Below are 25,306 nucleotides of genomic sequence, written 5' to 3' on the forward strand. Positions count from 1 at the left end.
TCATGGGGTGTCATTATTTTCTTTAGGAATATAGTGAAGTAAAAGTAAAAGTTGTCAAAAATATAAATAGTAAAGTACAGATACCCCAAACAACTACTTAAGTAGTACTTTTACTTAAGTACTTTAGACCACTGGACATGCCCCAGCAGGTTCAGACAGTGGTTACCTGAACACACGCTGTTATGTTTGAACAAAAGGCACACTGTACAGTATCTGTTTGAGCAAGGGTGCGACTACGGTTTAGTAAATTAATAATCCACAGCTAACCTGCATTATGCACTCCTTTAGTAGTGAGACTCCACCTGCTGTCATTGCCCTTATGAAAAAAGATTGCAGAGTGCAGTATAACTGTCCAAAATAACACAACCAGTGTTAATTTGCTAAATTGTAATTACTTGCTACTATGGCCTATTTATTGCCTTACCTCCTCACGCCATTTGCACACACTGTATATAGACTTTCTTTTTTTTCTATTGTGTTATTGACTGTACGCTTGTTTATTCCATGTGTAACTCTGTGTTGTTGTTTGTGTCGCACTGCTTTGCTTTATCTTGGCCAGGTCGCAGTTGGAAATGAGAACTTGTTCTCAACTAACCTACCTGGTTAAATAAAGGTGAAATAAAAAATCGAATGTATAAATAAATATTTCATAGCTCTAAAACCCACCTGTGTGTGGAGACAAAAATCTCCCATCTGGCAAGAGAAACCGATACTGACATTCAAAATGGTTCAAACCCACAGCCTCCCTGCCTGCAGAATAGAATGGTGATGGATGGATGGATGGGTGGGTGGGTGGGTGGGTGTGTGTCTGTCTATCTGTCTGTCTGTCTGTCTGTCTGTCTGTCTGTCTGTCTGTCTGTCTGTCTGTCTGTCTGACTGTCTGTCTGTCTGTCTGTCACTGAACTTAATGTCATAACAATAGGAAAGTCCACCCCAGAGCCAGAAGTTCACATCACCTAAGTTCATGAAGTCACTGCAGTGTCTAGCTTGTTGGACTACTTTATGGAGCAGAAAAATGCTTGGCACTGCTTTTAGGGGGAATATTTTTAATTCATGGCACAAAAAAAGTACTTTTGTCATTGTTACAAAGTTCAACAAAGGCTCCAATAGATGTTGCAAATTAGTAAAAATCTAGGAAGGGTATAAGAGCAACAATGCTTTTAATACTGAAAACTTACATGAAAGTGAAGACATCAATTATTAAGCTCTATTCCATTAAATATTCAAGTGTGGTGAGACACACTTAGACACCATTCCTTAAACATAATGATATAAAACACAGTACACTCCACACACACACACACACACACACACACACACACACACACACACACACACACACACACACACACACACACACACACACACACACACACACACACACACACACAGCAATCCACTATATAGGCAAATAATATCCATAACAGTGTTCTGAAGTGTATCCAGTCTAGGCCATCAGGCTTCTCTGCCCACTGTGCAGACTAAGAGAGCAGTGCACTGATTCACAACATGTTAACAGGAATACCTTAACCATAGAAGAACAATACACAACAGATACATGAAAGAGACTAATGAAAGGGAGACAAATGAGAGTCAAATGAAAAGACAAATGAAAGGGAGACAAAGGAAAAGAGAAATGAAAGCCAGACAAATTAAAGTCTTTCAAAAGCACCAAGTCTTACATTCATATCCTATTCATGTAACCCACTTCAACAGTTTGATTCATTGCAGAGCTGGTGCTCAAGCTTACTGTCTCAAACAATCAATGTCTTTCAAGAGGACATGTAAGCACCAGAAAGTCAGAATCCAAGTTCCTCATAGAAAACAAAATTATGTTGCTATTTTTTAAGTCAAAGTACAAACAATTATCCCACCTTCTATTTTGTGTTTCCGTCACACCTGTTGTGACTTTCTTTTATGCAACAGGACAGTACTTAATCGCATAAAAACAGTTGGATGGAAACATGACTAATGATGCCAATGTGTCTATGGACAACGTACCCAGCGACAGTCACCAAAAGGTCCTCTCAGAAGTCTGCTGGTCGTATCATCATGGTAGTAGCACGGAGAGAGTAACTAGACCCTTTGAAGTAGTGCCACCTAATCCCATTCAGTTTACCCATGTTCTGACCATGACTGTAGTACATCCCGTTCAGGTTCGATGGTCCACAGGCATCGAACCACCAACCTGAAGGCATAGAGAGAAACGCAGAGAGAAATGGAGAAAATAGATTTTAGGCTTGATGATGTTACACTATCAGAGAACTATCAAAGTCATAACTGTGTGACCTCCCTGTAACCTCTGATTATCTCTGGATAGCTTTGTTGCAATGCCAAGAAGTCAACACTAGAGCAGACTCCAGCACTCCTCTCTTTGGATAGCTTTGCCCCCTTCTGACCTCTGACCTTTCACTACAGGTGAGAGCAGAGTATGAGGGCAGCTGACAAAACATAAATAGTCTATAACAATCTCTGTGAGCCCAACACGTTTGGACCAGCTACTTTTTTTTGGGGGGGGGGGGGGGGGATGCTGGTCTCGACATTGATAAGAGGATAAAGACATGTATGTCTGTCATGTATTTTATTAATAGGAATTTCACTGTCATTTTGATTTATTCTGCTGGCCAGTTCCCTGGACTTCTAAACCAGCCATGGCATGTGTCAATCATTCTGTAAACTGCTGAGGGCTGCCACCTGGCTTCACCAGCTGAGATACCATTCTCTGCTGTGATATGTCAGTAGCAGTGCTGAATACATACTAACTGGCTCTGGCCTGCTCTGTAGTTCTTCTAGACGGGAGATAAAGTGGGTAGGGGGACCGGGAGGTCAATGGGTTGAAAATGTTTTACCAAAATGACAAAAGCTTCACCTAGCATAGTGTGGGTGGGTGGTTGTTGTTGTCTTATAGCTTCTACTTATCCAGTCGTTTCAGTTCTACAGGAGTACATACAGAGTGCATGTGTTTAGGGGTTCATGTGGACTTTAACCTCAGACATACCCCCGGTGAGCATGAGAGCACATTTGCAGATGCAGTTGTCGTTGTCCATATCCTTGGTACTGAAGTCTGCTCCGTTGATGACCAGGCTGCTCTGTCTGCCTGCCGTTCCACTGTGACTCTTCAGGAACAGCCTGACACAGTCGCCAGGGAAACACAGAGGGAAATAAAGCAGAAACACAATGCTAGTGCCCTTTAGCTGCTGGAGAACGCTTTTGTTCTTCTCACTGTGTGCACGGTGGAGGACAGGAATTCACCGCCACGCTGTTCTTCTAATCTAAATAATATGTACCTTGCAACCTGGTCTCAGAGCATTTCATATTATTCTGTACATAAATCCGAGACACTCCATTTAATATTATATGTTTAGTTTCGTATGGCTACATGAGACGGATTGTTACTTAAGGCAAAAATGTACATTCCCTTGTTCCCACTGTGTGAACGTTTGAGGACATAAATTCACCACCACACTGTTCTTCTAATTTACTACAAAGAATATGTACCCTTTCAAAAATAAGTGTCTTTGAAATTCTTGTACACTATATTAAAACCCAATCACACCAGTTGCTTTTATAAAGAACATCCTGGTTTATGAGGACATTGTCGGTTTCCTCATTTGTCTCAAGCCGTTTGTGTGCTTCCCTGCGAACTCTTTGCCCTCCCTCCTCCTGCATTGTTTGTCCCCATCTACTACACTGCATGTCAAGCAGCGGCAGCTCCAACTGTGGTTTATGACTCAGATAACTTTGAGGTCTTGCCAGAACCAGGTGATGGATAATTCACAGAAGAGAGAGGCCCTATTCTTAGTCAGTGGTCTTGTGTCTATGTTGAATACTGTGTCTATGTTGAATAATGTGTCTATGTTGAGTACGGTGTCTATGTTGAATACTGTGTCTATGTTGAATACTGTGTCTATGTTAGACCATCATAGATACAGTACAACAGACTTTGAGAGGGTTGATTAGTTCAACACATCAGGCCTCGCAGCAAGAAACAACATTTCTATGATCTTAACGTATTTAACAAACATTGTTCAATTAATTCATCTATTACACGAATATGAATGACACAGATAATGAAAGAAATTAATACATATCACAATTGAACTTGACCTGAACACTGGTGTTCATCAATTATAACGTCTCTATTTATCTGTGGTCCCTCTGTGTGCTCATATATCTGACCCATCAAAGTGTCAGGCTGATCATTAATGTGGCTTGGCTGCTATGGTGACCAGGTGTTTGGCTCCTGTACAGTGACTCTGTGTCACATTAAGTACTGTAGTTATGGAAGGCAGCCTGGCTAACTACATAACTCCTGAACTGTTGGAGCTAGGAACACCAGCATTTAGCTAGGTATTACTGAACTGTTGAAGCTAGGAACACCAGCATTTAGTTAGGTATTACTGCACTGTTGGAGCTAGGAACACCAACATTTAGTTAGGTATTACTGCACTGTTGGAGCTAGGAACACCAGCATTTAGCTAGGTATTACTGAACTGTTGGAGCTAGGAACACCAGCATTTAGCTAGGTATTACTGAACTGTTGAAGCTAGGAACACCAGCATTTAGTTAGGTATTACTGCACTGTTGGAGCTAGGAACACCAACATTTAGCTAGGTATTACTGAACTGTTGGAGCTAGGAACACCAGCATTTAGTTAGGTATTACTGAACTGTTGGAGCTAGGAACACCAGCATTTAGTTAGGTATTACTGAACTGTTGGAGCTAGGAACACCAGCATTTAGCTAGGTATTACTGAACTGTTGGAGCTAGGAACACCTGCATTTAGTTAGGTATTACTGAACTATTGGAGCTAGGAACACCAGCATTTAGTTAGGTATTACTGAACTGTTGGAGCTAGGAACACCAGCATTTAGCTAGGTATTACTGAACTGTTGGAGCTAGGAACACCTGCATTTAGTTAGGTATTACTGAACTGTTGGAGCTAGGAACACCAGCATTTAGTTAGGTATTACTGAACTGTTGGAGCTAGGAACACCAGCATTTAGTTAGGTATTACTGCACTGTTGGAGCTAGGAACACCAGCATTTAGTTAGGTATTACTGAACTGTTGGAGCTAGTAACACCAGCATTTAGTTAGGTATTACTGCACTGTTGGAGCTAGGAACACCAGCATTTAGTTAGGTATTACTGCACTGTTGGAGCTAGGAACACCAGCATTTAGTTAGGTATTACTGAACTGTTGGAGCTAGGAACACCAGCATTTAGCTAGGTATTACTGCACTGTTGAAGCTAGGAACACCAGCATTTAGTTAGGTATTACTGCACTGTTGGAGCTAGGAACACCAGCATTTAGTTAGGTATTACTGAACTGTTGGAGCTAGGAACACCAGCATTTAGTTAGGCATTACTGCACTGTTGGAGCTAGGAACACCAGCATTTAGTTAGGTATTACTGCACTGTTGGAGCTAGGAACACCAGCATTTAGCTAGGTATTACTGCACTGTTGGAGCTAGGAACACCAGCATTTTGCTAGGTATTACTGAACTATTGGAGCTAGGAACACCAGCATTTAGATAGGTATTACTGAACTGTTGAAGCTAGGAACACCAGCATTTAGTTAGGTATTACTGCACTGTTGGAGCTAGGAACACCAGCATTTAGTTAGGTATTACTGAACTGTTGGAGCTAGGAACACCAGCATTTAGTTAGGTATTACTGCACTGTTGGAGCTAGGAACACCAGCATTTAGTTAGGTATTACTGCACTGTTGGAGCTAGGAACACCAGCATTTAGCTAGGTATTACTGCACTGTTGGAGCTAGGAACACCAGCATTTATTTAGGTATTACTGCACTGTTGGAGCTAGGAACACCAGCATTTAGTTAGGTATTACTGCACTGTTGGAGCTAGGAACACCAGCATTTAGCTAGGTATTACTGAACTATTGGAGCTAGGAACACCAGCATTTAGTTAGGTATTACTGAACTATTGGAGCTAGGAACACCAGCATTTAGTTAGGTATTACTGCACTGTTGGAGCTAGGAACACCAGCATTTAGTTAGGTATTACTGAACTGTTGGAGCTAGGAACACCAGCATTTAGTTAGGTATTACTGAACTGTTGGAGCTAGGAACACCAGCATTTAGTTAGGTATTACTGAACTGTTTGAGCTAGGAACACCAGCATTTAGTTAGGTATTACTGAACTGTTGGAGCTAGGAACACAAGCCTTGTGTACACAACCAGTAACATGTTATTGGATTTGAGCTCTAGGCCCATTAAACGCCACACTCCATAGAATAGCTTTCCTTGTAAAGGCTGTGATCTTCCTCTAAACCATGTTTAAAATAATGGTCATTATTTACATACATTCCCAATAACGGATTCCACAGTATATACTGACTGCAATGTACTGTAAATTACTTTTCAATTTCCACTGATGTACTCTGTTTACTCTCCCTCTCAATACTACTCAAGAGTTACTCTAATAGCTCTTTGAACATCCTTCCATCCTTCCTTGTCTTTAACTGGTTAGTAAAAATGTGAGCCAGGTCAACAACAAAAAATGGTACAAGTGTGTTGGTTTGTGTGATCACACGTCCATATGTGGGTGAACTAAATCAGATTGAGACAAAGCTTGCTGGTTATCATTCTAGGAAATATAATAATTCCCTTTTACCATCTTACATTTTATTTATTTAGTAATGGCTTTGTGAAATGAGGCAGAGCCTCTCTTTCCCTAAGAAGCTGTGTGACAATAGTTTGTTTTGGACCATCTCCATGACAAGTATTACAGAATGGCAATGAAATAAGAATCTAGAGACCAAAATTGATTCCATTCCAGAACTCAAAAAGATTATCCAGTATGTTTTTGAAGAGACAATAAATGAAAAAGTAAGAATTATGATCTGCTGAAGTCCTAGAAGCCTCAATCAGAAGGTTATGGACAATAAAGTCAACAAACTGAAGAATGTATACATGAATTGATTACAAATCATGATCAGAGTCACCAGTGCCTCACCATCGTTACTGTGATGGAAATACAACACCAAGCACATCATTATACCTAGGATAGGATAAAGTAATCCTTCTCACCCCCCCCCCTTAAATGATTTAGATGCACTATTGTAAAGTGGCTGTTCCACTGGATGTCATAAGGTGAATTCACCAATTTGTAAGTCGCTCTGGATAAGAGCGTCTGCCAAATGACTTAAATGTAAATGTAAAATTATCAGTGATAGAACCAAGTCCAATATCTCATTCCCACTTCATTAAAAATATACTGCAGGTCCTGAAGCAAGTAAAGGCAACCATAGTTGAGTAGCTGAGTGACTATTTAAGTAGGAATGTGGGCGTATTTAGTGGGGAATGTCCTATGATCCTAAAAACTGTACTGTAGGTATGATACAATGCGCTGAGATGTGACAAAACTTAATTTCCTCCACTTAGGGTACATATAGATGTAGGATCTTAATTTGAGCCAGTTTGCTAGAGCAGGAAAATAATCCTGCAGCAACAGGAAATGTGAATTATGTGGATTATAATTGATGGACATTTATGTCGGGATGAAACATTTTTCTTTAGGGCAAATCAAGTCTGAGTGTTCAAAGTGGAAATTACCAACTTTAGAACTTTAGAATACGGCCCAGAGCACATTGCTGGTATCCCACCTGTAATTCTGCTTCTCGCTGCCGATGTAGAAACGGTCATAGTGGGAGAAGGCCTGCTGTCCATCCCAGTCGGTCACTTCCACCCTCAGGTTGTAGGGCCTTTGGCTGGTCAGCAGAAACACAAACTCATTCCCCAGCCAGTGTTCTCCAAACAGACTCCCAAAGCCCTGCAACAACACAACAGCACAGGAACACTTGTCTTCTGTTTCTGTAGTGTAAGGCAGCTTGATGTACAAGTACAACCCTTGGGCAGGACACTAGTCTGTCGCAGGTCCTTGTCCCAGCTACACATGGAGCTATAGAAAAATAATGAATGTTATATTGGGTTCTTCTACTGGGACAAGATCACAAACCCTATATGGTTCTAGGTAGAATTAAGACTGTTAGAGCAATGTTCTACTCAGTGACTCTTTGTTCTCTTTTTTTAAAGGAATTCTGTTCTGTGTTTTCCTCTCTTTAAAAAAAATAATAACTATGTTCTGTGTTTTACTCTTTTTTGACAGTGGTGAATTGAGGGAAACAGACAGATGAGTAGATAAAGATATATTTATTTAACTAGGCAAGTCAGTTAAGAACAAACTCTTATTTACAATGATGGCCTAGGAACAGTGGGTTAACTGCCTTGTTCAGGGGCGGAACAACAGATTTTTACCTTGTCAGCTCGGGGATTTGATCCACCAACCTTTCGGTTGCTGGCCCCCCGCTCTAACCACTAGGCTACCTGCCACCCCTATAGAGTGTGAGAGAGATATAGCTAGCGAGACATAGATAAAGAGGTATATAGATAGAGAGGTATAGAGATATATAGATGGAGAGAGAGATATAGCCTCCAGTATTTATGCTGCAATAGTTTGTGTCGGGGGGCCAGAATCAGTCTGTTATAACTGGAGTATTTCTCCTGTCTTATCCGGTGTCCTGTGTAAGAATGCTCCCTCTAACTCTCTCTCTTTTCTCTCTTCTCTCGGAGGACCTGAGCCCTAGGACCATGTCTCAGGACTACAGGACTACCTGGCCTGATGACTCCTTGCTGTCCCAGGATGGTAAGTTGGTGGTTGAAGATATCCCTCTAGTGGTGTGGGGGCTGTGCTTTGGCAAAGTGGGTGGGGTTCTATCCTTCCTGTTTGGCCCTGTCCGGGGGTGTCCTCAGATGGGGTCACAGTGTCTCCTGATCCCTCCTGTCTCAGCCTCCAGTATTTATGCTGCAGTAGTTTATGTGTCGGGGGGCTAGGGTCAGTTTGCTATATCTGGAGTACTTCTCCTGTCCTATTCGGTGTCCTGTGTGAATTTAAGTGTGCTCTCGCTAATTCTCTCTTTCTCTCTTTCTTTCTCTCTCTCGGAGTACCTGAGCCCTAGGACCATGCCTCAGGACTACCTGACATGACGACTCCTTGCTGTCCCCAGTCCACCTGGCCATGCTGCTGCTCCAGTTTCAACTGTTCTGCCTTATTATTATTGGACCATGCTGGTCATTTATGAACATTTGAACATCTTGGCCATGTTCTGTTATAATCTCCACCCGGCACAGCCAGAAGAGGACTGGCCACCCCACATAACCTGGTTCCTCTCTAGGTTTCTTCCTAGGTTTTGGCCTTTCTAGGGAGTTTTTCCTAGCCACAGTGCTTCTACACCTGCATTGCTTGCTGTTTGGGTTTTAGGCTGGGTTTCTCTACAGCACTTTGAGATATCAGCTGATGTACGAAGGGCTATATAAATAAATTTGATTTGATGATTTGATTTGATTTAGATATAGAGAGATATAGACAGAGAGAGAGAGAGAGATAGATAGGTTGGATTCTGCAGCACCAGTACTAGACCAGACCTTGGAATTAATCTTTCTTTACCAGAGACATTTTACAATATATTAACATTTGAATGGTGATCTAAGCACACCATGTTTAGACTAAAGTTAAACAGTTTCCTCTCTCCTGTCATTTTCTCTCAGAAGTGTTCAATCAGAGACCATTAGCGTCATTATGAAACACTCCTAACAGAGGGGTCAACGAGCGAACACATACCCGGTGTATGCCAGCGTCTTTGCCAGGCTACACTCCACACTTCCTTAGCCCCTGACTGGAGGACAGTCCTCTCTCGCTCAGCCCAGAGGCAGAGGCCTTTTTAGCCACAGGGCTCTTTCAAGGCCTAATGGGGCTGGCAGTGGCAACACAGTGGATTCGTCCTAAATGGCCCATATTCATTTTAAAGTACAATACTTTTGACCAGGGCCCATAGGACACCCTATTTCCCCATAGGGCTCTGGTCAAAAGTAGTGCACTATATAGGGAATAGGGTGCCACTTGGGATGCACAAAGTCTGTTTTGTGCTATGCGTTTGTACTTGCTCCTTTTTCTGTTGTAGTTTGACATATACATTCATATGTTGTGCAATGTAGAGATTCCTGTTTTCCCAAAAATCTACAAAGTTTCAATACCGGGAATAATCCCTATTTATCCCGAGAGTCCTGGGAAATACTTCAAAAATTAGACGTGCCCTTTTAAAACTAAGATGGTCACTATGCCAGGGTTCTCCCCAAATAAGAGGGGTACTCTATCTTTGATCGCCAGCGCATTTCAGAAGTAGCCCCACAGAGCGCACTCCGAGTATAGCGTTGTTTCTTTGTAACGGCAGTCAAACAAAGTCAAATGACCAAAGTTGCTAAACTTGCTAGATAACCTCCTTCAACGAATGACAGAATATCTCCCATATTTGGCTAGATCAAGTTGATGATTATACCGATAGCAGATCAGCTCATGAATAACAGGGAGAGGAAGTGGAAATAGTTTATATAATATCAAGGTATCTTAACGAAGACTGTTTAAAAAATATCCATATCTACTCTCATATCGTTTGTTGATCACACATTCTCTATGAGACAGCACAGAAAAGGGGGGAAAGAGGTATTTTGACATGCATAGGCGAGAGGCGTGCTTTGATAATGCATCCTACGGATTACAGAAGAAAATGAGCTTTTTTTGGGTTTCATTAGGATTGGAATTGGATAGGGAAATCATTAGGAATTGGATAGGGAAATCATTAGGAATTGGATAGGGAAATCATTAGGAATTGGATAGGGAAATCATTAGGAATTGGATAGGGAAATCATTAGGAATTGGATAGGGAAATCATTAGGAATTGGATAGGGAAATCATTAGGAATTGGATAGGGAAATCATTAGGAATTGGATAGGGAAATCATTAGGAATTGGATAGGGAAATCATTAGGAATTGGATAGGGAAATCATTAGGAATTGGATAGGGAAATAGCCTAGGTTCTAGGATGAGAATATAGCATTTTCCCTCATGCCTTATTAACACACTTCATGCCTGTGACAGAGATGCTTATACAGTGAATTGTACATAGGCCTATCAAATTTGTGACTGTCTGAAGATCTACAATGACAGCTTAAAGAGGCACATGCTCTTTAAAAGGCTATACTGTCAGGTTTCCTGTGGGGGTTATTAACTGTATTCGGGCCATGTGTGCAGTCCAGAGCAGCCGGCAGTGTCAATTATGCGTGCGCTTTGAATTTATAGCGACTTTGTGTCAAATATGCTAGACTAAAGGCTTCACTGTGACAACCTGTTTGGATAATGTCCAATAAATGTTGTTGTTAATCTTTTGCTGAGGAAATTCATTAGTGCAGACATTGGGGAATTTTATTGTAATGTCCCGGGTCTTCTCATGTATTTTGGGGGGTAAACGTGAAGAGTGTTCCCGGTAATGTCCCGGGATCCCGATTACCCATGTTAATCCCTGGTGCTACAGTGAGGGGGAAAAAGTATTTGATCCCCTGCTGATTTGCTCATTGACAAAGAAATGATCAGTCTATAATTGTAATGGAAGGTTTATTTGAACAGTGGGAGACAGAATAACAACAAAATAATCCAGAAAAACGCATGTCAAAAATGTTATAAATTTATTTGCATTTTAATGAGGGAAATAAGTATTTGACCCCCTCTCAATCAGAAAGATTTCTGGCTCCCAGGTGTCTTTTATACAGGTAACGAGCTGAGATTAGGAGCACACTCTTAAAGGGAGTGTTCCTAATCTCAGTTTGTTACCTGTATAAAAGACATCTGTCCACAGAAGCAATCAATCAATCAGATTCCAAACTCTCCACCATGGCAAAGACCAAAGAGCTCTCCAAGGATGTCAGGGACAAGATTGTAGACCTACACAAGGCTGGAATGGGCTACAAGACCGTCGCCAAACAGCTTGGTGAGAAGGTGACAACAGTTGGTGTGATTATTCGCAAATGGAAGAAACACAAAATAACTGTCAATCTTCATTGGCCTGGGGCTCCATGCAAGATCTCACCTCGTGGAGTTGCAATGAACATGAGAACGGTGAGGAATCAGCCCAGAACTACAAGGGAGGATCTTGTCAATGATCTCAAGGCATCTGGGACCATAGTCACCAAGAAAACAATTGATAACACACTACGCCGTGAAGGACTGAAATCCTGCAGTGCCCGCAAGGTCCCCCTCCTCAAGAAAGCACATATACATGTCTGTCTGAAGTTTGCCAATGAACATCTGAATGATTCAGAGGACAACTGGGTGAAAGTGTTGTGGTCAGATGAGACCAAAATGGAGCTCTTTGGCATCAACTCAACTCACCGTGTTTGGAGGAGGAGGAATGCTGCCTATGACCCCAAGAACACCATCCCCACCGTCAAACATGGAGGTGGAAACATTATGCTTTGGGGGTGTTTTTCTGCTCAGGGGACAGGACAACTTCACCGCATCAAAGGGACGATGCACGGGACCATGTACCGTCAAATCTTGGGTGACAATGACCCAAAACACACGGCCAAGGCAACAAAGGAGTGGCTCAAGAAGAAGCACATTAAGGTCCTGGAGTGGCCTAGCCAGTCTCCAGACCTTAATCCCATAGAAAACCTGTGGAGGGAAAATCCGTGAAGGTTCGAGTTGCCAAAAGTCAGCCTCGAAAGAGAGTGGGACAAAATCCCACCTGAGATGTGTGCAAACCTGGTGGCCAACTACAAGAAACGTCTGACCTCTGTGATTGCCAACAAGGGTTTTGCCACCAAGTACTAAGTCATGTTTTGCAGAGGGGTCAAATACTTATTTCCCTCAATAAAATGCAAATCAATTTATAACTGTTTATAATTTATAACTGTCTCTCACTGTTCAAATAAACCTACTATTAAAATTATAGACTGATCATTTCTTTGTCAGTGGGCAAACGTACAAAATCAGCAGGGGATCAAATACTTTTTTCCCTCACTGTATGTATTCACCAACATCAGAAGAATGCTGTGAGGATATCCCACCCTGTCCTCCTCACCATCTTGTACTCCTTCCACGTCCTCTGGAAGTCCATGGTTCCATCTTTTCTCGTCTGAATGACGGACCATCCTCCCCCTGCTGCCTCCATGTTACAGTAAACCTACAGAGAGAGAGAGACAGAAAGACCGAGACATGAGTAGCTTACACACTACTCTCACACATGCAGTGCATATCATGACAATAAAGTAAAAGGAGTGACTCCTGTAGATGAGGCTCCCTGGTCCTTAGTTTTGTGTACCATGGTCAGAGGCCACAATGACGGGATGTGTCCTAAGCCCAGGGACCTAGCTTAGTGTAACCATGGACACTGACAGCAGCACAGCTGATAATGGACAGGAACACACTGTTGCCAGTCAGCCATCTGCGGCTTGGCAGGACACTACTGAGGAGGAGGACATCTGCTGTGTAGCTGTGCTGAAGAGGCCAGCCAAGAGTATTTCCAGCTCCAGCATATCAGCCAGCCAGTCAGCCAATACCTGACATATTCCTGGGATATTGTTGCTGAATCTTTTGGCAAGCGACTTTAGAGTAGCGTATAATAATTGCTGCCTCTTGCACATAAACCAAAGTAGGTTGCAGTCAAACAGTGCAGCTATTTAATTGTTCATGTCTGTTTTTGCTGTTTCCATGCAGAGGTAAAGCCAGGCCTGCATATATAATCTAATATATGCCTCTATATTACACATTCTGCTAATAGAATTTACATCTCTTTTCCCCCTCTAATATTTATTGAAGATAATATATCAAGTTTTCCGTACCTTTTTGGTCTCTTGTGTGTTGATGTGAATAGTATATAATCCACTGTTGTTGAAGCCAGCTTGAAAGATTTCAGAGCAGTCCCGATACTTTCTCTCCTCATCTCTCTGCTTAAAGGCAAGGTTGCTGTTTGCCACCACTGTTTAAATAGATAATGAAACAAGAGCAAATACATTATCAGCTAGGCTCCAATTTGAATGCATCCAAAATCCTTTGTAATCAACAGCCCAGACTGGGTCAGGTCTTATTAGTACAGGTTATTATGTAATCAACAGCCCAGACTGGGTCAGGTCCTATTAGATCAGGTTATTATGTAATCAACAGCCCAGACTGGGTCAGTTCCTATTAGAACAGGTTATTATGTAATCAACAGCCCAGACTGGGTCAGTTCCTATTAGAACAGGTTATTATGTAATCAACAGCCCAGACGGGGTCAGGTCCTATTAGTACAGGTTATTATGTAATCAACAGTCCAGACTGGGTCAGGTCCTATTAGATCAGGTTATTATGTAATCAACAGTCCAGACTGGGTCAGGTCCTATTAGATCAGGTTATTATGTAATCAACAGCCCAGACTGGCTCAGGTCCTGTTAGAACAGGTTCTTATGTAATCAACAGCCCAGACTGGGTCAGTTCCTATTAGAACAGGTTCTTATGTCATCAACAGCCCAGACTGGCTCAGGTCCTGTTAGAACAGGTTCTTATGTCATCAACAGCCCAGACTGGGTCAGGTCCTATTAGATCAGGTTATTATGTAATCAACAGCCCAGACTGGGTCAGGTCCTATTAGAACAGGTTCTTATGTCATCAACAGCCCAGACTGGGTCAGGTCCTATTAGAACAGGTTCTTATGTCATCAACAGCCCAGACTGGCTCAGGTCCTGTTAGAACAGGTTCTTATGTCATCAACAGCCCAGACTGGGTCAGTTCCTATTAGATCAGGTTATTATGTAATCAACAGCCCAGACTGGGTCAGGTCCTGTTAGAACAGGTTCTTATGTAATCAACAGCCCAGACTGGGTCAGTTCCTATTAGAACAGGTTATTATGTAATCAACAGCCCAGACTGGGTCAGGTCCTATTAGAACAGGTTCTTACGTAATCAACAGCCCAGACTGGGTCAGTTCCTATGAGAACAGGTTATTATGTAATCAACAGCCCAGACGGGGTCAGGTCCTATTAGTACAGGTTATTACGTAATCAACAGCCCAGACTGGGTCAGTTCCTATTAGAACAGATTCTTATGTTCTGGAATGCATCTTCTTATGATCTTAGAACATGTGGACATTGAAATTAAGGCCGGTCCGTTCCACGTTTCAACCTATTTTCAACATCCATGGACGTCAGCCGGTGCTCACTGGGTTAGTCCAGCCTTCTTAGTCCAGTTATAGGCTTTATCTGTGCCCAGAGAATATCCTGTCTGAACCTGTGAACATTTGGCACAATATATCCTCCAGTACCTCTGTTGTATTTAACCCTACCTAGAGTTTTTAAAGCCAACTCCTTCTTCCTGCAAATAATTACTATCTATGCTATGATATTCATACCCCAGAGTATTTAATTAATACTTTCTGTAACAGGAAACATTGGCCCCAGTATCCATCCAATACCTCCAGACCCTCTGTCCTTAGAGCAGAGTTTCAGCAGACTGTTGACGGTCTCAGTGAGCTGCTGTTGTTGGCTAAGCAGGATGCTGTTGTTGCCAGTGGCCTGGTCCAGATGGGTCTGCAGCTCTGTGATCACACTGCTCTGTCTGGCTACCAGCTGCTGCAGGCTGGACCTCTCCTCCTGGAAGGTGACTAGCTCCTCATGGTGCCCAGACTCCAGCTCCTGCATCTTCTGCTCTAAGAGCCTAATCAATACAAGTGATTTGAAAATCAGTTGATCAGTCAGTCAGCCAATAAATCAAGACAGAACTTTTTATGGGAAGAAAATTATTAATGTTGATTTGACCTGTTCTTGTCATGCAGCTTGCTGATCTCTGTAGATTGGTGGAGGAGCTGGGTCTCCAGTTTGTTGGTGGACAGAGAGTTCTCCAGGAGCTGAATCTCCAGCCTGGAGGTCTGATTCAACACCTGTCCATCAGGAAGCTGTTACTATCATTCATATTCACCCAGTCAAGTGTATGGAGTGTATCTATATAGGCTAAAAGTGGCACCATGTATTTGAATGTACTTCATAGGCCTATTCATCCAATCAAATTAGGATAATTGCTGAGTAGGCTACATGATTAATAGTAAGTGTTACTGATATCATAACATGCACTTGAATGTTCTTTGGAGAGGGATGTTTGTATATGATTCATACTGCACCTGGATCTCTACGTCTGTCAGTTTGCGTGTGTGCTGGGCAGTCTGGGTCAGGAAGTTGGTGCCTAGATTCAAGATGGCAACTGTGTGATTGTGGACAGCACTCTGCTGCAGCTGAGCCATCTCCACATTCAGACTGTCCTTCACATATCTCTCAATCTGACATACAAACACAGAGGAGGTATGAAGGGATGTTTAGGGCTTTACCTCTCTCGCCAGAATCCGGGTGTTCTGCACACTCACATTTAATTTCAATTTTGGTCATGTCCTAGGAACATTCTCCAACTGGCTTAACATTGAACATGTTCTCACATAGTTCAGAGAATGTTAAGAAACAACTTCCTTCTGTGGGAATTTCAGTACTTCAGCATAACGTTTCCTACAGGGATCCTCTATTCAAAGTCATGTTCTCAGTATGTTCAGAGAACGTTAAGAAACAACTTCCTTCTGTGGGAATTTCAGTACTTCAGCATAACGTTTCCTACAGGGATCCTCTATTCAAAGTCATGTTCTCAGTATGTTCAGAGAACGTTAAGAAACAACTTCCTTCTGTGGAAATTTCAGTACTTCAGCAGATCCCAGTTTCCTACAGGGATCCTCTTGGTTCTATTTAAAGTCATGTTCTCAAATTGTTCCAAGAACTTTAAGAAAACTTTCCATAAAAAACACAAGAAAACTTTTGTAATGTTCAGAGAATGTTCTAAAAATGTTATTTAAAAACATACACCCCGTTCTCAGAACATTAAGAAAACATTCCATAAAAGCGTTCCATTCTCAGCATCAACAAAACTCTATCCTCTGTCTTGTTAAGTGTTCAAACTTAATGAGTGTTTGTTTCCTTTTAAAATGGGGTCTGTTTGAATAGACAAAAAATAACAACTGTGAATGCGTTGTTATTAGTCCACGCTCGCTCCATACTGGTGGCGCAGTGGACTAATTCCATGGATGGACGACAGAAGATGATGCCATGTCACAATAAAGAAGAAATGTGGTTGGATGATTAATGCCAACAAATTTATAGGATTAGTGTCCGATAGATGAGTTGTCTGACAACGTCATGAAAATGTGCTTTGTTATGATTCTGAACCATCAGATAGCAAGCAACAATGACAAAGAATCTGCCATGTGGGCAATCGTAGATTTATCTTGTTCTTGAAACCATGTCGTGTTTTGACTGATTTCGTGTCAATGCTTATATGGCTAAAATTCGATAGCTCGCTAACCAACAACTGTAACGATGTATTTGTGCTCGTTGTGAAAATGTATTTACGTTTTCAATAAACATTTGAAGACAAATTATAGTTTACATGTTGTCAACAATCTAAGCCAACCCTGTCTGTTTTACCCCATATTTGTGTACACTGGTTTTGTTGCTAAACAACCAACTGGTCTATCTTTGCTTGCAGTTCAAAATGGTAAACCCCAAATAAGCTAGTAGTGTTATTAAAAGTGTTACTGAAACATGGTGAATGTTTTAAGGAAGTTGTTAAAAAACCTCAAAATAACCTATAATATCCATTTCCAGAACCTCTCTGCAACCTAAAAATAAAAGTTCCCAGAACAGAGACAAAATCTTCTGTTCTCGGAACGTTTGAAAACGTTGTTTTACCAGTCAGGAAACGTATGGCTTCGTTCCCACAACCAATTTGAAACCAAAAACAAACGTTCCCACAACTTCCAAGGAACCAGCCATAAATAACCTAATTATATCCAGGGAAGAAAAAAGATTGGATATGTATTCATTCCCCTCGGCAATTGTGAATTGAAGGATTTACTGCATCGATATGGTCCTGTCTAAGGATTTCCTTGGCCCCTAGTCAGCTACTTCGGGAGGGATCTTTCAGAGTTGTTGAGTTCAGTCATTTCCTTCTCGTCAACCAGGAGAGATCAGTCATGGGACTGCATCTGTATGTTTTCTGCCACAGATGCATCATGTGGACAGGGCTCAGCTGCCAATGACATTATCCATCCGAAGTTCACTGTCCTGATGATGATTACAATGAGGAGAGGTCTTTCCCAGCAATGTGCTTTAAAAATGTATCGTTTGTTTTGTGATGGCTCAGGGTCATTCAGTGATTCATTGAAGTTTAGAGTTTTCCTGTTACCCCGGCTTTCAAGCCATGGCCTTTTCAGTTCATGTGAACCAGTTTAGCCTTGGACAGCTTTTTAAACTATGTATTTTCAAAAATGTACAGTTTGGAAATTACAGTTAAGTAGTCACAATAATGGTATATGAAATATTTACATTGCAAGAATTAGAGTTAGAATTTCATGTCTCACTTTATCCCTGATTTAACGTAACAGATCACCCTAAGTATGATTTTCAACTTAAGAATGTCTACTTTGTGGCTAGATTCCCTCTGCACAGACAGAGGAAAGGCCTGGTCTCTATGACACTTACTGAAAGATTCCCTCTGCACAGACAGAGGAAAGGCCTGGTCTCTATGACACTTACTGAAAGATTCCCTCTGCACAGACAGAGGAAAGGCCTGGTCTCTATGACACTTACTGAAAGATTCCCTCTGCACAGACAGAGGAAAGGCCTGGTCTCTATGACACTTACTGAAAGATTCCCTCTGCACAGACAGAGGAAAGGCCTGGTCTCTATGACACTTACTGAAAGATTCCCTCTGCACAGACAGAGGAAAGGCCTGGTCTCTATGACACTTACTGATAGATTCCCTCTGCACAGACAGAGGAAAGGCCTGGTCTCTATGACACTTACTGAAAGATTCCCTCTGCACAGACAGAGGAAAGGCCTGGTCTCTATGACACTTACTGAAAGATTCCCTCTGCACAGACAGAGGAAAGGCCTGGTCTCTACGACACTTACTGAAAGATTCCTTCTGCACAGACAGAGGAAAGGCCTGGTCTCTATTTTTTTTTTTTTTTTTATTTCACCTTTATTTAACCAGGTAGGCTAGTTGAGAACAAGTTCTCATTTACAACTGCGACCTGGCCAAGATAAAGCATAGCAGTGTGAACAGACAACACAGAGTTACACATGGAGTGAACAATTAACAAGTCAATAACACAGTAGGAAAAAAAAGGGGGAGTCTATATACAATGTGTGCAAAAGGCATGAGGAGGTAGGCGAATAATTACAATATTGCAGATTAACACTGGAGTGATAAATGATCAGATGATCATGTACAGGTAGAGATATTGGTGTGCAAAAGAGCAGAAAAGTAAATAAATAAAAACTGTGGGGATGAGGTAGGTGAAAATGGGTGGGCTATTTACCAATAGATTATGTACAGCTGCAGCAATCGGTTAGCTGCTCAGATAGCTGATGTTTGAAGTTGGTGAGGGAGATAAAGGTCTCCAACTTCAGCGATGTTTGCAATTCGTTCCAGTCACAGGCAGCAGAGTACTGGAACGAAAGGCGGCCGAATGAGGTGTTGGCTTTAGGGATGATCAGTGAGATACACCAGCTGGAGCGCGTGCTACGGATGGGTGTTGCCATCGTGACCAGTGAACTGAGATAAGGCGGAGCTTTACCTAGCATGGCCTTGTAGATGACCTGGAGCCAGTGGGTCTTGCGACGAATATGTAGCGAGGGCCAGCCGACTAGAGCATACAAGTCGCAGTGGTGGGTAGTATAAGGTGCTTTAGTGACAAAACGGATGGCACTGTGATAAACTGCATCCAGTTTGCTGAGAAGAGTGTTGGAAGCAATTTTGTAGATGACATCGCCGAAGTCGAGGATCGGTAGGATAGTCAGTTTTACTAGGGTAAGCTTGGCAGCGTGAGTGAAGGAGGCTTTGTTACGGAATAGAAAGCCGACTCTTGATTTGATTTTCGATTGGAGATGTTTGATATGGGTCTGGAAGGAGAGTTTACAGTCTAGCCAGACACCTAGGTACTTATAGGTGTCCACATATTCAAGGTCGGAACCATCCAGTGTGGTGATGCTTACTGAATGACACTTACTGAAAGTACAGTGTCAGACTGTTTATCGCTACTGCTATGTGGTCTGAGCAGCTTCCCACAAAGACAATTGAATAGTCAGCTAATGGTATCATTCAGGAATTAATTCATCTGTAAGATCAGAGTGCATTAAGATGCCAATGTCAATGCAGAGGAAAGGAAGAGAAGGTCTAGTGCAGTGTACACATGTTAAAACGTGTCAAGTGGCAGTCTACTTATTACAATGTCCAGAGTTCTCAAATAATCACACACTACATTAGACATAAGAAACCCAGAGGAATAGTTGCAGGGCCGGATTACCACATTAGGGGCCCCGGGGCAACTATCAAATATACAGTAACAGTCCAAAGTTTGGACACACCTACTCATTCAAGGTTTTTCTTTTTTTTTTTACTATTTTCTACATCAAAACTATGAAATAACACAAATCGAATCTTGCAGTAACCAAAAACGTGTTAAACAAATCAAATATATTTTATATTTAAGATTCTTCAAAGTAACCACCCTTTCCCTTGATGATAGCTTTGCACACTCTTGGCATTCTCTCAACCAGCTTCATGAGAATGCTTTTCCAACAGTCTTGAAGGAGTTCCCACATATGCTGAGCTCTTGTTGGCTGCTTTTCCTCAGTACCACACTATAGCGTTCATTTAATCAAAGTGGAAAACACATTACCTCAGTACCACACTATAGCGTTCATTTAATCAAAGAGAAAAACACATTACCTCAGTACCACACTATAGCGTTCATTTAATCAAAGAGAAAAACACATTACCTCAGTACCACACTATAGCGTTCATTTAATCAAAGAGGAAAACACATTACCTCAGTACCACACTATAGCGTTCATTTAATCAAAGTGGAAAACACATTACCTCAGTACCACACTATAGCGTTCATTTAATCAAAGAGGAAAACACATTACCTCAATACCACACTATAGCGTTTGTTTAATCAATCAAATAGGAAAACACATTACCTCAGTACCACAATATAGCATTCATTTAATCAAAGAGGAAAACACATGACCTCATTACCACACTATAGCGTTTGTTTAATCAATCAAAGAGGAAAACACATTACCTCAGTACCACACTATAGCATTCATTTAATCAAAGAGGAAAACACATGACCTCAGTACCACACTATAGCGTTCATTTAATCAAAGAGAAAAACACATAACCTCAGTACCACACTATAGCATTCATTTAATCAAAGAGGAAAACACATTACCTCTGTGCCACACTATAGTGTTTGTTTAATCAATCAAAGAGGAAAACACATTACCTCAGTACCACACTATAGCGTTTGTTTAATCAATCAAAGAGGAAAACACATTACCTCAGTACCACACTATAGCGTTTGTTTAATCAATCAAAGAGGAAAACACATTACCTCAGTACCACACTATAGCGTTCATTTAATCAAGAGAAAAACACATTACCTCAGTACCACACTATAGCGTTCATTTAATCAAGATAAAAACACATTTCCTCAGTACCACACTATAGCGTTCATTTAATCAAAGAGGAAAACACATTACCTCAGTACCACACTATAGCGTTCATTTAATCAAGATAAAAACATATTACCTCAGTGCCACACTATAATGTTCATTTAATCAAAGAATGGCCATGGAGAGGAACTCCTGAAACTATGAAGAGAGTGAAATACACTGAGATTGAAGTTCTCTGAAAAGCATGGCCCCACATAAAAACTATGTTATTGTTGCCTTCGTAACTGTCGACTGTTCTCCTGGTCGTTTTCAGATGCACATATCAAAAACATTTCATGGTGCAGTGAGACGAAGAATAGTTTGTCATTTTATATTCACTGCATGTATGCAGGGTTCCAAGTGCTCACCCTTAAGCATAGCCTGTGTTACATTATACCAAATGCAATTACCAAACTCAGCACTGGTAATACTGAAGTGGTAGTCTGTTACTACTGAAGTGGCCTTGTTCTCCCTGACAGAATCATCTCTGGTATTCCTTGGAATGTGTATGCTGCTGGCCTAGGTCCCGGTGGGTCAGGGAACACACACACACACACACACACACACACACACACACACACACACACACACACACACACACACACACACACACACACACACACACACACACACACACACACACAGACAGACACACAGACACACAGACACACAGACACACAGACAGACAGACACACAGACACACAGACAGACAGACAGACAGACAGACAGACAGACAGACAGAGAGCACTGCCTAACGCTGAGCCCATTCCTTGAAATTGACTCCCCAGCCCTGGATTGGGCCAATGTGACATAGTGTGAGAGGGTTCAGACAGACAACACAGTGTTTTCTTAAGGACAGCCAGGCCAGCCGGACACACTCAGAACATCACAACCCAGCGACCAAGAGCCACAGCCTGTCTGTCACATTTTACCACGGCCCAGTCAAACAAGTCCCTGTCATCAATCTCTCATCCCTGGGGCTGCAACATAGTCCCTGGGTCCACACACACTGGAACAACAGTCCTTTTGAAATGACAGTGTTTTTAATGAATAATGCGGGATATGGTGCATTCCTCACTTATGGGGTAAGAGAGATGTTTTAGTATCCTTAAGGTTTCTGTTTCTGTTGGGTTGTTGCTAATGTCATTTAGAGTTGTTCGGTGTAATGGAGTAATCCAAACAGCAGATCTCCCCAAATATACAGTATCTATTGTATACTGTACTATGGGGAGTAAAATGTAGATAGGCTGTAAAGCAATGATGAATTGTACTGGGATATCTTATAACTTATTGCTCCTGAGTAAGCAGAGACAGAGGAAAGAGATGGATCCAGGTGGGACCGAGCCAAATGTTGTCCTATAATAATAATATTCATTATGGCAGGACACATTTGGCTCGGCCCAAATAGTTCATGGGGTTGAAACACACTCAATGCTGATAATGTGCACTTAAAGATGCACTGTGCAGAAATCGTTCACCCATTTCCTGGTTGCTAAAATTCAAATTGTTTGCTGATCTACCACTTCTTAGACTTGCTTTCAACGACAATGACATATCTATAACTCACATTTCTATGTGAATTTGTTTGGGTCGCTCAAAAAGTTAGATATTTAATACAGTATAAAACACTACAGATGGATTTTAAAGTGATGAAATGCAGTATACTTTCTAGCTTTGGCCAGATGTTCCACCTCTATATAACTTTGATAACAACAATGGCTAATGTGTTATAAATGCAATAGCACATAGTTCAATCTGATAAAAAGCTGATCATTTTGACCTGCACAGCCATGGGACATGGCATGCATTTCCTTCTGGAGTATAAATATCTGATAAAGCTCTGTTTAGACTGAAACGTCAGGCTTTAATCTTTATATCAACTACTACTATAATGTATGCTTGGAGAACATGCTCTTACTTTGTGAAGCCACAGTGTATAGTTGTCCATGACGTTCTCCAGGTGTTGGATCCTCTGGTTCCCCAGAGCCGGGGTCAGTCCTGGGAGCTTGGGCTTTTTCAGGGGGGCATCTCCCTGTAGAGTGTTCCCCTGGTACTGGCCCTGTCCCTGGCTGGTGCTGGAGCTGCCGACCCCCTCCGCCTCCGTCAAGCACGGCATGTTCCCCCCAGTGTTATCTGGTAGCAGGAAGGTATAGGTGCAGGATCCGTGCTGGATAGAGTTGTACTGGTGAGCGTTAGTGTTAGTGCTGGTGCTCATGGACCCGCTGCCAGCTATGTCCCCTGGGCCCCTGGGCAGCTCTTCCAGAGACGCAGATACATAGCCCGTCAGTAGCAGCAGAAGGGCAGCCAGAACCAGCCAGATCATGTGGCAGCTGGGCTGGCAGGGCAGGAAGTACCACGGCATGGCAGCAGGAAACAGGCTAACGGTCCTCTTTTATGGCTTCTGTCTGTCTTCTGTCTCTCTTCACAGCATGTCTTCCTGTCCTGTCGTCAATCAGACGGTTGGGAGGTAGACCGTCGATCCAGAAAGATGGCCGCTTCCCATCAGTAGGAATGGATGAGTAGTCCTCTCAAGTGTCAGTGTGGAACTCATCCCAATTCATCACCAGTTGTCTTGTTAGTTGTTGTTGCTGGTCCAGATCCAGGACAGGGATCCACACTACACAGTTGTGTGATGTAGACTACATTGTCAGTCAGTGGAGTGATCTGTGTTGTATCCTCCTCCCCATGGCTGGCTGTATGTAGTGCTGTTCCTCATGTCTGCCTGTCTGTATGTGAGTTTAGAGTGCTTTAACGGGGGGGGGGACACTGGAACGTCCAACTCTGGGCAGGCTCTGTGCCTCCCATACTGAGGGACTGATCGAATGGAATGTGAGAGAGAGAGAGTATGGGGTTGTGTGTGTTTGAGAGAGAGCGAGAGAGAGAGGTATGAGATTCAGTTCTATTAATATAGTCCTGTTTTGAAAACACTTACACAACACAGGCTTGAATCAATGCCTGGTCCATATATAATGACCCCACAGTCTGTAATTCAGACAGATATCTACCGAGAGCAGGAGATGGGCTCTCAGACACTCTTTATGTACAGTGTCTTCATTTCATCTTCATTTAATCATGCAATCATATCCAGCTCTCCCTCATAGGAATGTAAACGTCTCCCATATAGAAAATAAAAGGTTGTTTCAATGTATGGAAGGAGGATGGTTTTCTGGGGAAATGAGGGCCAACTCTGAGGGCACGCTCTGCCATCTTTAAAAGAACAAACCGTTTTTGGTTTTAAGGTACCCTGATTTGGTACAACAAGCTTTTTTCTATTCTTTTTGTTAGACAGCATTGGTAAATTACATTGACATCCAGCAAGTAAATTTAAACAGACATGAACAAAATGGAGAACCCAATAGAATCATGTCACTGAGCAGACACATTTTGTAGCCTACCATTGTTTACTATGGCATGCCAGATTACATATTTAATATAATAATAATATTATTATTATTATATTATTGCATATTTACTTGTGAAAAACACAAACAAAAATTTGTTTGAACATGAACAAGAATGTGTGTGTTTTCCCTAGACCCCTGCTAGACTTCAGGACTGAAGAGGAGGTGTGGGAATCAAACTAAAGACCCCTGCTAGACTTCTGGACTGAAGAGGAGGTGTAGGAATCAAACTAAAGACCCCTGTTAGGCTTCAGGACTGAAGAGGAGGTGTATGAATCAAACTAAAGACTCCTGCTAGACTTCAGGACTGAAGAGGAGGTGTAGGAATCAAACTAAAGACTCCTGCTAGACTTCAGGACTGAAGAGGAGGTGTAGGAATCAAACTAAAGACCCCTGCTAGACTTCAGGACTGAAGAGGAGGTGTAGGAATCAAACTAAAGACCCTGTTAGACTTCAGGACTGAAGAGGAGGTGTATGA

General features: G+C 42.0%; 1 protein-coding gene across 1 annotated transcript; it reads right to left on the reverse strand.

The window, feature by feature from the left end:
• Positions 1-1,039: 1,039 nt before the first annotated feature.
• LOC135520963 (angiopoietin-1-like) lies at positions 1,040-24,154 on the reverse strand. Its single transcript, XM_064946847.1, has 9 exons — positions 23,346-24,154; positions 16,006-16,161; positions 15,647-15,768; positions 15,304-15,545; positions 13,697-13,833; positions 12,937-13,038; positions 7,630-7,796; positions 2,999-3,129; positions 1,040-2,188 (listed from the first exon to the last, which is right to left on the reverse strand). Exons 1-9 carry the CDS (start codon positions 23,787-23,789, stop codon positions 2,028-2,030), a joined length of 1,662 nt encoding a protein of 553 aa, XP_064802919.1. The 5' UTR covers positions 23,790-24,154; the 3' UTR covers positions 1,040-2,027.
• Between the last annotated feature and the right edge of the window lie 1,152 nt (positions 24,155-25,306).

This window comes from Oncorhynchus masou, chromosome 29 (assembly GCF_036934945.1).
Source record: "Oncorhynchus masou masou isolate Uvic2021 chromosome 29, UVic_Omas_1.1, whole genome shotgun sequence".
Lineage (NCBI taxonomy): Eukaryota > Metazoa > Chordata > Actinopteri > Salmoniformes > Salmonidae > Oncorhynchus > Oncorhynchus masou.